The 13868-nt window shown below is 33.9% G+C and overlaps 1 protein-coding gene across 1 annotated transcript in view; it reads right to left on the reverse strand.

Moving 5' to 3' along the window:
- Positions 1-2029: 2029 nt before the first annotated feature.
- Positions 2030-13868, reverse strand: part of LOC127870841 (RAC serine/threonine-protein kinase-like) — a 46229-nt gene continuing 34390 nt past the window's right edge. Inside the window, exon 11 of the mRNA XM_052413375.1 lies at positions 2030-10463. Within this exon, the coding sequence (XP_052269335.1) occupies positions 10200-10463 (264 nt within the window). The 3' untranslated portion in view covers positions 2030-10199. The remainder of the gene's footprint in view (positions 10464-13868) is intronic.

A 13868-nucleotide genomic window follows, 5' to 3' on the forward strand; every position in this document is an offset into this window, starting at 1 on the left:
TGTTAATTTATATAAGCTTACTATAAGCACAACGTGATTGCCTTTTGTCAGTCATTTGTCATCAACATTTACCATGTGAACACCTTCATCACATTTATTGCCCTTGTTTTATCAAACATGGTCTGAACATTTGTGCCATTTATATTTCGGAAAAGTTCGAAAATGGGTAACATGGTGTCAAACACTAGGTAATGAAGTCAAATTACAGAAACAGCTAAAAAAACTAGAGGCCAAATTTGTGTGAGCTCTTAATAAAATTAGCTTAGAAAACTTTTGTTCTAATTATAACTAGGCTGAGTTTTAAAATTGTGCGGATTTGTAAAATATTGCTGCCAGGGGGCGGGGTATTTTTCCATTATGGATACAGTGAATGCTTGTAAACACTAGAAGTAACAGGTATCCAATCTTCCTGAAACTTGCTCAGTCAGAATATTTGTTCTAATGATATCTTTGCTGAATTAAAAATGGTTTTGGTCCATTGAAAAACATGGCCAACAGGAGGCAGGACATTTTTCCTTATATGACCATAGTTAAACCTTGTAAACACTCTAGAATGAAAATCACGCTTTTATCTTCATAAAAATTGCTCAGAACATATTCGTCCTAATAAATATAGGCTCAATACAGAAATGGTTCCGGTCTGTTGAAAACATGGCCAACATGGCGCATGGATGCTGTTGTTATCCCCCGCCAAAGGCGGAGGGATATTGTTTTGGCGTTGTCCGTCCGTCCGGCACTTTTGTGTCCGGAGCCATATCTTGGAAGTGCTTTGGCAGATTTCATTGAAACTTGGTATGAGTATATATATGGATAAAAGGATGATGCACGCTTAATGGCATTGTACACCATCTGTTAATAACAGAGTTATGGCCCTTTGTATCTTAAAAAAATGCTTTTTTGTGTCCGGAGTCATATCTTGGAAGTGCTTTGGCGGATTTCATTGAAACGTGGTATGAGTATATATATGGATAAGAGGATGATGCACACCAAATGGCATTGTACACCATCTGTTAATAACAGAGTTATGGCCCTTTGTATCTTGAAAAAATGCTTTTTGTGTCCGGAGCCATATCTTGGAAGTGCTTTGGAAGATTTCATTGAAAATTGTAATGAGTATATATATGGATAATAGGATGATGCACACCAAATGGCATTGTACACCATTGGATAATAAAGGAGTTATGGCCCTTTGTATCTTGAAAAAATGATTTTTTTGTGTGTCCGGAGCCATATCTTGGAAGTGCTTTGACAGATTTCATTGAAATATGTATGAGTATATATATGGATAAGAGGATGATGCACGCCAAATTGCATTGTACACCATTGGATAATGAAGGAGTTATTGCCCTTTATATCTTGAAAAAATGTTTTTTTTGTGTGTCTGGAGCCATATCTTGGAAGTGCTTTGACGGATTTCATTGAAATATGTTTGAGTATATATATATTGATAAGAGGATGATGCACATTAGTGTTGTCTATCCGTCCAGAAAACTTTTGTGTCCAGAAGTATATTGGCGGGGGATAACAATTAATGAATTTGCTTGTTTTTCTGACGATAGTGAAGCCTTGTGAATAATCTTCATGAAATCTGTAAGTGCTTTTCTCCTGTGACATTGTTCTGACATGAATTAACAAGCTTCCAATTAATATTAATAAACACTAACTTTTTACTTGCATTATGCTGATAATTGTATAATTTATGCTGTATTCCATTAAAATAAATAGCCTTCTACAAATAAAAAGGAAGTATTTAAGTTGACAAATCATATTCAATTTACCACGTTGCATTTTTTGTCAAAGTTTTCAGGTTACTGTCTTTAGACAGCTTGGAGTGCTAATTAAGTACTGCTAATTCAGGGAGCAATATTCATAGTTATGTAATCAGGAGGAGTTAACTCAGTCTATTCAGATTCCACCTATTACTTATAATTATTTTAACTACAAGACTTTCACTCAGTGCATTTTACATTTCAGAATGTTTTATTACAAAATGCACATACATAATAATGGAAAAATTAAAACAACACTATATAGAAGCTATTTTGTATTTTAAGACCATGATACAACAATTTTGTAATTCAAGATTTATATAAAACAATTTAACATAAATCACACTATTACTCACACCTAAATAAGAAAGTAGCAAAATGATAACTACATGTATATATAATAAGTTTTTTTATGTATAACAAAATACAAGAAAGGAGGATTAGTGACTTACTTACAGGTATATCTGTACATTCTGAGAGTTAATACATTTACTATATTATACATCATATTTAATCTTTGATAAATTACATGTAGTACCGGTAATTTGGTGTAAAGAATATTAAAAAAAATATATGTTGCAATTTACAAGAATGCACACAAAAATTACAGGTCATACTGTGAAACTCAAACATTTTTAACATTTATGAATGGGTAAATGAATTCTTTTTTTTTTTGCTTCTTAAATAATGCCTAGTATTACTTAAAAATCACTCAAGCAATGAATGTAAAAAGAGCCACATGATGGCCCAAATTGCTCACCTGAGTAGAAGAATGAACACCACAACCTGATCTTGTGTAATTGTTCACACAAAGACAATTTCTGATGTATTTATACTGATTTTGGCTGAAATTATTTGATTTCTCACAGTCAGGACTCCCTGTTAGATGGCTGATAGACGACAGTCGATAGATAACTTGGACCAGTACAGTGGGTTGTCCCTTTGCGCAAAGGTTTGGACCAGTACAGTGGGTTGTCCCTTTGCGCAAAGATTAGATAATAACGCAAACTGTTGACAACAACCAGAACTACCAGTACAAATATCAATAGTGTCTGAATAGGGAATCACTGTCCATTAAGATTATATCAACCCACTGTCTACAAAATGTTAATATTTTAAACTTATTTTTGCTTGACACAACAGCTAGTGTTCACATTCAATTTTCAACTCTTTCGCCTTGGACATAAGATGTAAATACGTTTTATAAGGCACCATACCACTTTGGAAATACAAGCAAAACAAATATATATACGTTTGAAAAAAAAGCAAAATGTATCAAATAAAAACAGACCGGCTCAGTCATTTTGAGTGTTCCAAGTATCATAGTGATATGCAATGATCATGAAATTATAGTTACATCACTTTCATGAGCTGAGAAAATTAGGGTGACATTACTGAGATAAGGGTGATTGCACAATGACGAGATTCCCTAATCACAGCGTATGGTTTTACATCACTGTAGTCATGGTGAATAGTGAGGACTACGGTGAATTGTAATGATTCAAGGAGATTTTGTGTAAATACCATGTGGCGATTAGACTGCGGAACCTAATAAAACTGGTGATTGATCACGAATATTAATTCATTGGGCAACAAGATGTGTTTGTGAAACACTATGTCCCCCCATGTATTTGACCTTTAACCTTCAAGGATGACCTTGACCTTTCACCACTCAAAATGTGCAGCTCCATGACATACACATGCATGCCAAATATCAAATTGCTATCTTCAACATTGCAAAAGTGTATATTAAATTAGAGATTTTGACCCTTGACCTTGAAGATTGACATTGACCTTGACCTTTCATCACTCAAAATGTGCAGCTCCATAAGATACACATGCATGCCAAATATGAAGTTGCTATCTTCAATATTGCAAAAGTTATGGCAAATGTAAAGTTTGACGCAAACCAACCAACAAACAAACAAACAGACAGGGCAAAAACAATATGTCCCCCACTATAGTGGTGGGGGGACATAAAAATGACTTTGAGCTTACTGAAACTGTCAACTTATAGCTTATTTAGAACATCTTACATCCAAAGGAATTATTTAAGTATGATGGAGTAGATGTTTTATTATAAATTTGAACAAAGAATTGATGCTTACAAGCTATTTGGGACTTAAACTTGTGAAACCGGCTTCCTTTTTTTCAAAGTAAGAATGGGACTTCCATAAGTACTTCCTTGCTATGGAAGGTGCAGATTTAAGTTTTCAATCATTTCTTTAACCAACATTCATCTTATGGCCCTCTATACACATAAATTTCATCAATCTAGCTTGTATACTTTTTGAGATATTGCAGGATCCAGATTTGACTGTTCAGTTATTTTTGTAACCAAAGGAACCACAATTCGTGTGTGACAAAAAAAAAAAAAAATAATGTGCATATTCCCTTAATGGCCCTTTATCCATAGACCCAAGTTTCATCAAACTGGGTTAATTTCCTACGGACTGACACGAGGGTAAACCAAAAATCCCCTCAGGTTTCACTAGATAATAACTCTGCTCACAATAATGTAATTACAACAAAATTCATGTTCATTTCTATATTCTTTTTTAATACATTTTAAAATTGAACTCATCAATACATTATGAAATTGAATACAAATCAGATCTATATAATAACACATATTATGCCTTTACATTTTTGGGGGAGGATTAATGGTTAATTTGAAACTATACAAGAATGCTCATACTGATCAAGGATTAATTTTACAGGTTGGTGAATACACAAACAAACAAGAGGGCCTGAATGGTCCAAAGTCACTCATTTGAGCTACAAAGGAACTGATGTGTTCATTGCAGCCGAAGATATCATTAAAAGAATTGTTCTGACCAAGTTTCAGGACAATTGAACTATAAATGTTACTTTCCGCGTTTCAACAAGGTTTTACTAGTCATTTAAGACAAATGCCCCGCCCCTTGTGACCATGCTTTTCAAAGGAACCATTATCAAACTAATCCAAGATATCATTGCAAAAAATGTTCTGACCAAGTTCAATAAAGACTTAACTATAAATGTGAATTTAGAGTGTTTCCAAGGTTTTACTTTAGCCATAAAAGGAAAATTGCCCCACCCTCTAGTGGCCATGTTTTTCAACAAACAAGAAAGAATTTCAAACTCATCCAAGATATCATTAGAACAAATGTTCTGACCAAGTTCATGAAGATTAGACAATACTATAAAATATCATTTCTAAGAGTGTTAACTACAGCCATACATGAAATAATGCGCCACCCCCTAGCGGCAAAGTTTTCCAACCCACCGGAACAATTATAACCTTATCCAAGATATCATTGAGACAAATCATCTGACCAAGTTTCATGAAGATCAGGCAATCAATGTGGGCTTTAGGCTGTAAACAAGGTTTTACAAAAGCCATATAAGGAAAAATGCCTTGCCCCCTGGTGGCCATGTTTTTCAGCCCACCGAAATCATTTTTTAACAAATCCAAGATATCATTGGGACAAATGTTCTAACCAAGTTTCATGAAGATCAGACAATTAATGTGGGCCCTAGAGTGTAAACAAGGTTTTACAAAAGCCATATAAGTAAAACTGCCCCGCCCCCTGGTGGCCATGTTTTCAGCCAACAGAAACTCTTTTCTAACTCATCCAAGATATCATTGGGACAAATGTTCTAGCCAAGTTTCATGAAGATCGGACAATAAATGTGGGCTCTAGAGTGTTAACTAAACTCATGATTTCAAGTTAGCTAAAAGTTACCCAACATAGAAGTCTTAATTAAGATGACCACATCAGACTACCATACATTTAAATTCACAGGTATCATATCTAGAGCCCATGTCTGTTCTTTAGCCTCAAAAGTAATGCAAGTGCATTAATGTTGTCCCAGATAAGCTAATGCGGTGCACTAAAGACGAATCGGGGACGACACTTTGTGCCTAAACTCTATATTTTCTCTAAAAAGAGACTTCCTTCAAACACAATATACCATAAAAGCAGAAAGAGTTGTCCATTATTAGCATTTGTGGACTGCACAAGCTAATCTGAGACCATACTTTACGCACATTACCATCAGTTAAAAACTTTTTTACCAGAGCAAGCTCTTTTTTTTTTAACTTGCTAATACAAGCTGTATTTGTTCTTAATCACCAGGTCATACAGATTTTAGTCTTACTTTTCATCATATATACACAATACACACACACATGCACAAAAATATAAACACAAAATAACAAACTGCAATAATCCAACTAAAATATGATATGTGTTTCATACAGATTGAAACATCTTTGTATTATTAGAGGAGATATTGTTCCAGTGATGCACATTTTAAAAATGCACCAACAAAATGATATAAGGTAAAACTATAAATATGCCAATGGAATAAAATGTCAAGATAACCTTTATTATCTCATAGCAGCACAACTTATTCCATAGAATACCAAGATTATTCACAAACAATCATGTCCCATAGAATTAACATTATCAGTAACACAAGAACAACTCAATAAAATACCAGTATATGAACTGTGCTCTGTGATAAAGGGGGAATTTATGCATGTGTGTAAAGTGTCATCCCAGATTAGCCTGTGCAGTCCACACAGGCTAATCAGGGACAACACTTTCTGTTTTTATGATGATTTCATTTTAAAGAAAGGTATTTTTTAGCAAAAATCCAGTGAAGGTTGAAAGTGTTGTCCCTGGTTAGCCTGCGCAGCCTGCACAGGCTAATCTGGGACTACAATTCATGCACATGCATTAAACCCCTTATTCACAGAGCATGGCTCATATGTATCATTATTTTCACTAACAACAGAGTGTTAAGATTTATGTATCTTTGACCAAACATAATAAACATCTATAATTTATAGATATAACACTATGATTAATGAAAGAACATGTTCCAAAGCATTAAAACTGTTGATTCTTAAACAATACAACATGTTTAATAGCACTTAAACTTTAAATTTTTAAACAATACAACATGTTTAATAGCATTTAAACTTTTGATTTTTAAACAATACAACATGTTTAATAGCATTTAAACTTTTGATTTTTAAACAATACAACATGTTTAATAGCATTTAAACTTTTGATTTTTAAACAAAACAACATTTTAATAAAATTGAAACTTTTGATTTGTAAACAATACATCAAGTTGAATAGCATTTCAACTTTGAGATTTTTAAACAATGCAACAAATTAAATAGCATTTCAACTTTTGATTTTTTAAAGGTACGACATACTCCTCAGCATTTACCCTTTAATATAGTTTATAATATAATATGTTCCATAGGGTTTAAACTTATAATTAACATTTGAATGCGTTTTAAATAGCACAAACAATTTAACACCTATCATTAACAACAGAATATGCTCCATAGCAATAACACCTATCATTAACAAAACAAATTTTACAGCATTAATACCTATCAGTAGAAAAAGGACAATATCATAGAAATAACACAAATCATTAACAAATGGACACATTCATAGCATTATCACCTATCATTAACTAAAGGGCATTGTTCATAGCATGGTCAGCTATCATTAACAAAAGGACAATGTTCATAGCATTAAAAGCAATAATTAACCACAGGACAAGAAGTAAAGCCTTAATACTTATAACTAAGAAAAGCGCTAAGAATTACAACCTACAATTTCATAGCATAATAACCTTTCATAAACAAAAGATCAATTTTTTAGCATTAACATATTTCATAAACAGAAGGAACAAGAGATGTGTTTGTCAGAACCACAATGCACCCTATTGCGCCGCTTTGAAATAAAATTTTAATATATCATTTGGCATATTTAAAAATTATCTTCCTTTTAAAGCTTATTACTTCCCTTGGATTGTATTTTTTTACTTTTGACCTTGAAGGATGACCTTGACTTTTCACCACTCAAAATGTGCAGCTTCATGAGATACACATGCATGCCAAATATCAAGTTGCTAACTTCAATATTGCAAAAGTAATGGCCAATGTTAAAGTTTTCGAGCAGACGGACAGACAGACAGACGGACAGTTCATCTGCTATATGCCACCCTACCGGGGGCATAAAAATAAAATAGCATTAACCACCATTGATATTATGATAACAATAAAACATTTTTCCATAACAATAAGCATAACATCAACAAAAATAAATTGTATTGCGTTAATTCTATCATTAACAAAAAAGTATATATATTTTACAGCATTTAATAAACAATTCTAGAACAGCGAAACTTTTACAACTAATCTTCTCAATCTGAGGTTTTATCGTGCACATATATCAGACTAATTTTGCATAATAACTCTTATGAGGAATCAAAAAGTCTATAATTCATTCGGGAAAGCAATACCACAAATGTCATGCACTATTGATTGTGAATTGTCAGTTAGATGTGGGTGGATTTTTTCAGTTAGAACGGATTATTGCCACTAAATTACAAAAATTTTGAACCGTGTTACAACTTTTATTAAAACATACATACAAACCTGTCCAAACAGTGTATTATAACTGCCAACATTCTTTTTATTAAAAATCATCATAACTCACAATAATGTAACACTGTTATAACAAATCATTTTAATCATCTCTTAATGATACCATATTAATATTTGTATGATAACATCTTCAACGGCTCTTCTTGTACACAGGATCATACAATTAATTTTAAATGTTTGTAGCAAAGTAATAACAATTTCACACCAATAATTGCTTTGTAATATTCTATTACATGATGTATATTTATAATAATTGGTAACATATCAAATATTAAACAAGACTATTGCCAAGCAATATAATTGTCCCCTACCGGCTCCACCATTGTCACAATTTATTTATTTATTTTTTATAATTATTGCCATAGCAACCAGAATTTTTGACGTAGGAACAAAATGAAAAGACGAGCATAATGTCCATATTGCCATCTGACCATGTTTCAAGTTTCATGAAAATATATGAAGAACTTTTAAAGTTATCGCAGGATCCAGAAAAGTGTGACAGAAAGACTCACAGACAGACGCACAGAGCGCAAACCATAAGTCCCCTACAGTGAAACCGGTAGAGGACAAAAATAGGTAACATTCATACACTGGTACGCAATACATTTTGTACATCAACAACTTAAAAAGATAGACACAATACAATTATAAATTCAGTAATTTGGATAAAAATTTGCACAAGAATAAACATCTGTATTAAGTTACCATATATTTTCTGCACTGTTATCTCTGTGATATGTATGCTAGGCCTTAAGACCATCAGTTGAGTTTGAATAACTATTTAATGTTTGGTCTTGAAAATATAAAATAAGAGTCATAGTGATATGTTAAAGAACCGGTAACAATTTAAAATAACCTTATTAAAGCCTGGTGTTGATAATGAAGGGATAAGTTTTAAACATTCTCTTTTTTTATTTCACATGAAACATACATTAAGAGATTAGGTTTAGATACCGGTATATCCCAAAAGTTGCTTGAAACTTATAAAGGTAGTGGAATTTTGACACATTGAGTACCTTTAAGAAAACATATTTTACAGACAGATAAAATTATATTTTTAAAAGTAAAGTAGCAGGTAATTGATAGTCATGATACTCAATAATAGTTCAACTAAAAAAGGCATAATTAGCTTACCAGAAATTCATTTCATGTAAATTACCGAGTCCAGTCAGTTAAACTGTAAACCAGGAGCATGCACTTTCCTATAATACACTTATTAAGTAATTTACGTATATGATTATGTAATTTTGTTTAACTGATTAAAAATAAATAAGAAATATAATAAAGAACAACTTGGTGAAATAATAACCAAAAAATGAAGAAAAAAATACTACAAAAACTAAATTAAAGATACCGGTGCTGTTGCATATGTATCAATTGGCCCTCAAAGATTTTGATTTAAGTCATGACTATGGCCTTGTATCACAAACAAACTCAACTCAAAATTCTGACTCAACTTTGAGTTTTTTTCTCAATTTTTTAGATGAGTTTGAAAATCATGCACAATTTGGTGTTAACAGAAGTTTTTTAGAATCAGCGCTTCAGCTAGGATTTGAAAAGGGCAGGGTTTTTTTTGTCAAAAGGGCACTTTCGACGCGGAGTATTTTGTCAAAAGGGCACTTTTGAGCACACGGGCAATTCAAAAATGCTTCCTGTTGCATGTTTATTTATATGTTATTAATAGTTGTGAGGGGGGGGGGGGGCTAAAAAGGTCAGGGCAAAGGTTTGGAAGGGCAGGGCAGGACGCCCTTCAATTTAGGCCTAGCTGCAGCACTGTAGAATTGTGAGTCTTGCTCAAACCTGACTTTAAGAAGGTTTGTGCATATTCTAATAGCTGAGTTTTGAGATTGTTTGTGGGCTGACCAATATTATCAAAAGTCAGCTGAGTGGAAACTCAAATCTCATCTTAAGAGTTGAACTTAAAAAATCGAGAATGTTCACGAAACTGGGCCTATGTGTATCCGAGCTTAAAAAGTCTCCTCACTGTGATGAATTGAAGATTGCGTGCTGGCTGCTGCCAGGTAACTTCCGTAGACGTTACGGCTTCCGCCGTGATATGAGAACTGTTCAAAGTACGGAAGTTCGCCGTTCTCTGAGATGGAACGTAGCGCTTTGTGGTTGTCATGGAAACCTCCCACTGGAGACAGGTCGAGCGGCTCCCGCGCAAACTCGTCAGGAATGTACTTTGTGTCCCAGGCATTGCTCACGTCTGGTTTCCATGGAGGAGTAAACTGAAATTGGGATCAGATACTGTAAATTAATTTATATTCTTTGTCATGAAATTAAGTGTTAAAACAAGAGGGCCTAAAAGGCCCAAAGTCGCTCACCTGAGATAACAAGATATTATTGGGACAAATCTTCTGACCAAGTTTCATAAAGATCAAAAAATAAATGTGGCCTCTAGAGTGTTAACAAGGTTTTACTATAGCCATATAGGGAAAAATGCCCCGCCCCCTGGCAGCCATATTTTTCAACCAACCGGCATCATTTTTAAACTCGTCCAAGATATTATTGGGATGAATCTTCTGACCAAGTTTTATGAAGATCGGACAGTAAATCCTCTAGAGTGTTAACAAGATTTTACTACAGCCATATGAGGAAAAATGCCCCGCCCCTTGGAAGCCATGTTTTTCAAGCAAACATAATTATTTTTGAACTCATCCAAGATAAAATTGAGACCAATCTTTTGACCAAATTTCATGCAGATTGGACAATAAATGTGGCCTCTAAAATGTTAACAAGGTTTTACTATATCCATATATAGCCATATAAGGAAAAATGCCCCGCCCCCTGGTGGCCATGTTTTTAAAGCAACCCAAACCATTCTTTTTCGTACTCATCCAAGATATCATTTGGACAAATTTTCTGACCAAGTTTCATGATGATCGGAAAATAAATGTGAGTGTTAACAAGGTTTTACTAAAGCCATATAAGGAAAAATGCCCAGCCCCCTGGCGGCCGTGTTTTTTTAATCAACCGGCATCATTTTTGAACTCGTCCAAGATATTATTGGGATGAATCTTCTGACCAAGTTTCATGAAGATCAGACAATAAATGTGGCCTCTACAGTGTTAACAAGATTTAACTATAGCCATATATAGCAATATAAGGAAAAATGCCCCGCCCCTTGGCAGCCATGTTTTTCAAGCAAACATAACCATAGTCGAACTCATCCAAGATATCATTGAGACCAATCTTCTGACCAAATTTCATGAAGATTGGAAATAAATGTGGCCTCTAGAGTCAGTTAACAAGGCAAATGTTGACGCCGCACAACGCACAAAAAAATCATTTTACAGCAAAATTAGGATAGAACCTGAAGATTATTTTTTTAATGGACATGTTTATTAGTTTCACCAGGGCTTAATCTTCCTTCCAAAAAATATTAACCTATTTTCAAAGAAAATTTAACTTGTTATCTGCTACACCCTTTTCTTTATACAAGATGCAAAGATAGCCCTTGATCCATAACCTGTGATATGGGGTGTGGCCAATTTTAACCCAAAGAGTACATGTAAGATTTGCACAATCTTCTTAGAGGACAACAACCGGATGTCATATTTATGACATAATTGGATGTGAAATGAATGTGTTTAGATTATGTACATGTACAGTGTGCAAGTCTGAATAAATATATGTTTTGTCATATTCCAAAGATAAATGTAACTAAAAAAGTTTCAACCCCACACCCCAGGCAGGGCTTATTTTGATCCAGGAGGCATGCTTTGAAAACACTTAGTAGAATGCATGCTTTATATTACTCCTCTTGGTTTTCCGTTACAGAGATTTGTTAAATGTAACTTCATGTATGTAAGTCTATATAAATGTTACCTTGGGGTGAAGACCACTACAAAATGTTCAACACCAAATATTTTACCCCTGACCCTTGCAACAGGTTTCATTAAATAAGGTAAGTTATTTACTATATTTGTCTATATAAATTAGATGACCCTGGGGCATACCAGTTTTGACTGCAGAGGCATGATTGAACAAATTTTGTAGAAGACCACTTTTTAAGTTATTAACTATGAGTCTATATAAATCCTATGACCAGTGGATTGTGGTCAGTTTTAAACCCAGTTAAAAAAAACTGTGTGAGAACCATTATCTGATATTTGAGACCAAATCTCAAAGCTCATGAACTGTTTCCATACAAGACATAAATCTATATAAATAAGGTGACTCAATTTTAAGTTATTAAGCAAAGGATTCAATATATCATGTTACCGTACGGTTGTTGTCAGTTTTGACCTGAATGTCATGGTTTGAAGAGAACCTTTGTAGAGAACCACGTGATGATAATATGTGCCAAATATTAACCTCTGGGCCCTCTGATTTCAACTTTTTTTATTTCCACTTAAAACATCTTATTTTAGCTCTGGTAACTGTTACATGCAGATGACCAAAATTATTTGAAGAAATTTGATAGAGAGTCATCCGAGGATCATTATTTAGAAGTTAAATGAAAATCCGCTATGCAATTTAGGAGTTGTCGCTTGAAGCAAATTGTATACCACTTACAACTGATGACACCATAGGGCCACCTGCCAGAACAGCTAATAACACCATAACAATTTCATAATAAGAATGTTTTGTATGATCTCCAGTTAATTTGCCAACAGAAAATTTTGAGCCAGAAAGAGCATTATTATACCATAAGCCAATTGGCTTGAGTAGATGCTCATATGCCTGTTTCCTGGTACAAAACAGTACTTATCGTCTTTGAAAAGATCCTTAGAAGGCTCATTAAATGTCATGATGGACCCTGGTCCGTTCAGTCACAAGACTGACACTGCATGCATTACACTACTGCAAAAAATTGTATCCCAACTAAAGACAGGATAAGTGGATTCCAGTATACAAAAAAGTTGCTTTTATAAATTTAGAGGATAACCCAAGGACTTGGATATTTCAAGTTTTAATTCAGTCAATATATTATTATAAATGTAGAAGTACATGTATTTAACTCCACAAAGGTACACTATTGCCTCCTTGCATATGAAAATTGTGTCCGTCACACTAACATTTCAAGATGTTGACATATTAAAAGCTTAAAATCAAGCGATTGAGAACTGAAGTCTGATGCATCAATTTTAACAAGACTGTTGTCAAGCAATATGGTCCCCTACTGGTGAAACTCCATCATTGTCAGAATTTATTTATTTTTTAAATATATTTGTTGCCATAGCAACCAGAATTTTTGACGTAGGATCAAATGAAATGACATGCATAATCTCCATATTGCCATCTATCCATGTTTCAAGTCTCATGAAAAAATATGAAAAACTTTTAAAGTTATCACAGGATCCAGAAAAGTGTGACTGACTGACTGACTGACTGATGGACACACAGAGCGCAAACCATAAGTTCCCTCCGGTTTCACTGGTAGTGGACAAAAATTGTATGCTACACTTGCAACAGCCATTCAAATGGTTCTGTTCAAGGGCACATAACTCAGAAACATGCAGATCACTGGGCATGAAAGTCTTGCATATCTTCTTTTTAGGGGATGATAAGCATTGAGTAAAATTTCTGTTGCTCAACAAATTGGGAAAAACTCACATTTTATATAAACGGACCACCCAACACAGTGACTCAAATATACTTCGTAACTGCGGTGATATAACTATTCAATA

This window comes from Dreissena polymorpha, chromosome 3, assembly GCF_020536995.1.
Source record: "Dreissena polymorpha isolate Duluth1 chromosome 3, UMN_Dpol_1.0, whole genome shotgun sequence".
Taxonomy (NCBI): Eukaryota; Metazoa; Mollusca; class Bivalvia; order Myida; family Dreissenidae; genus Dreissena; species Dreissena polymorpha.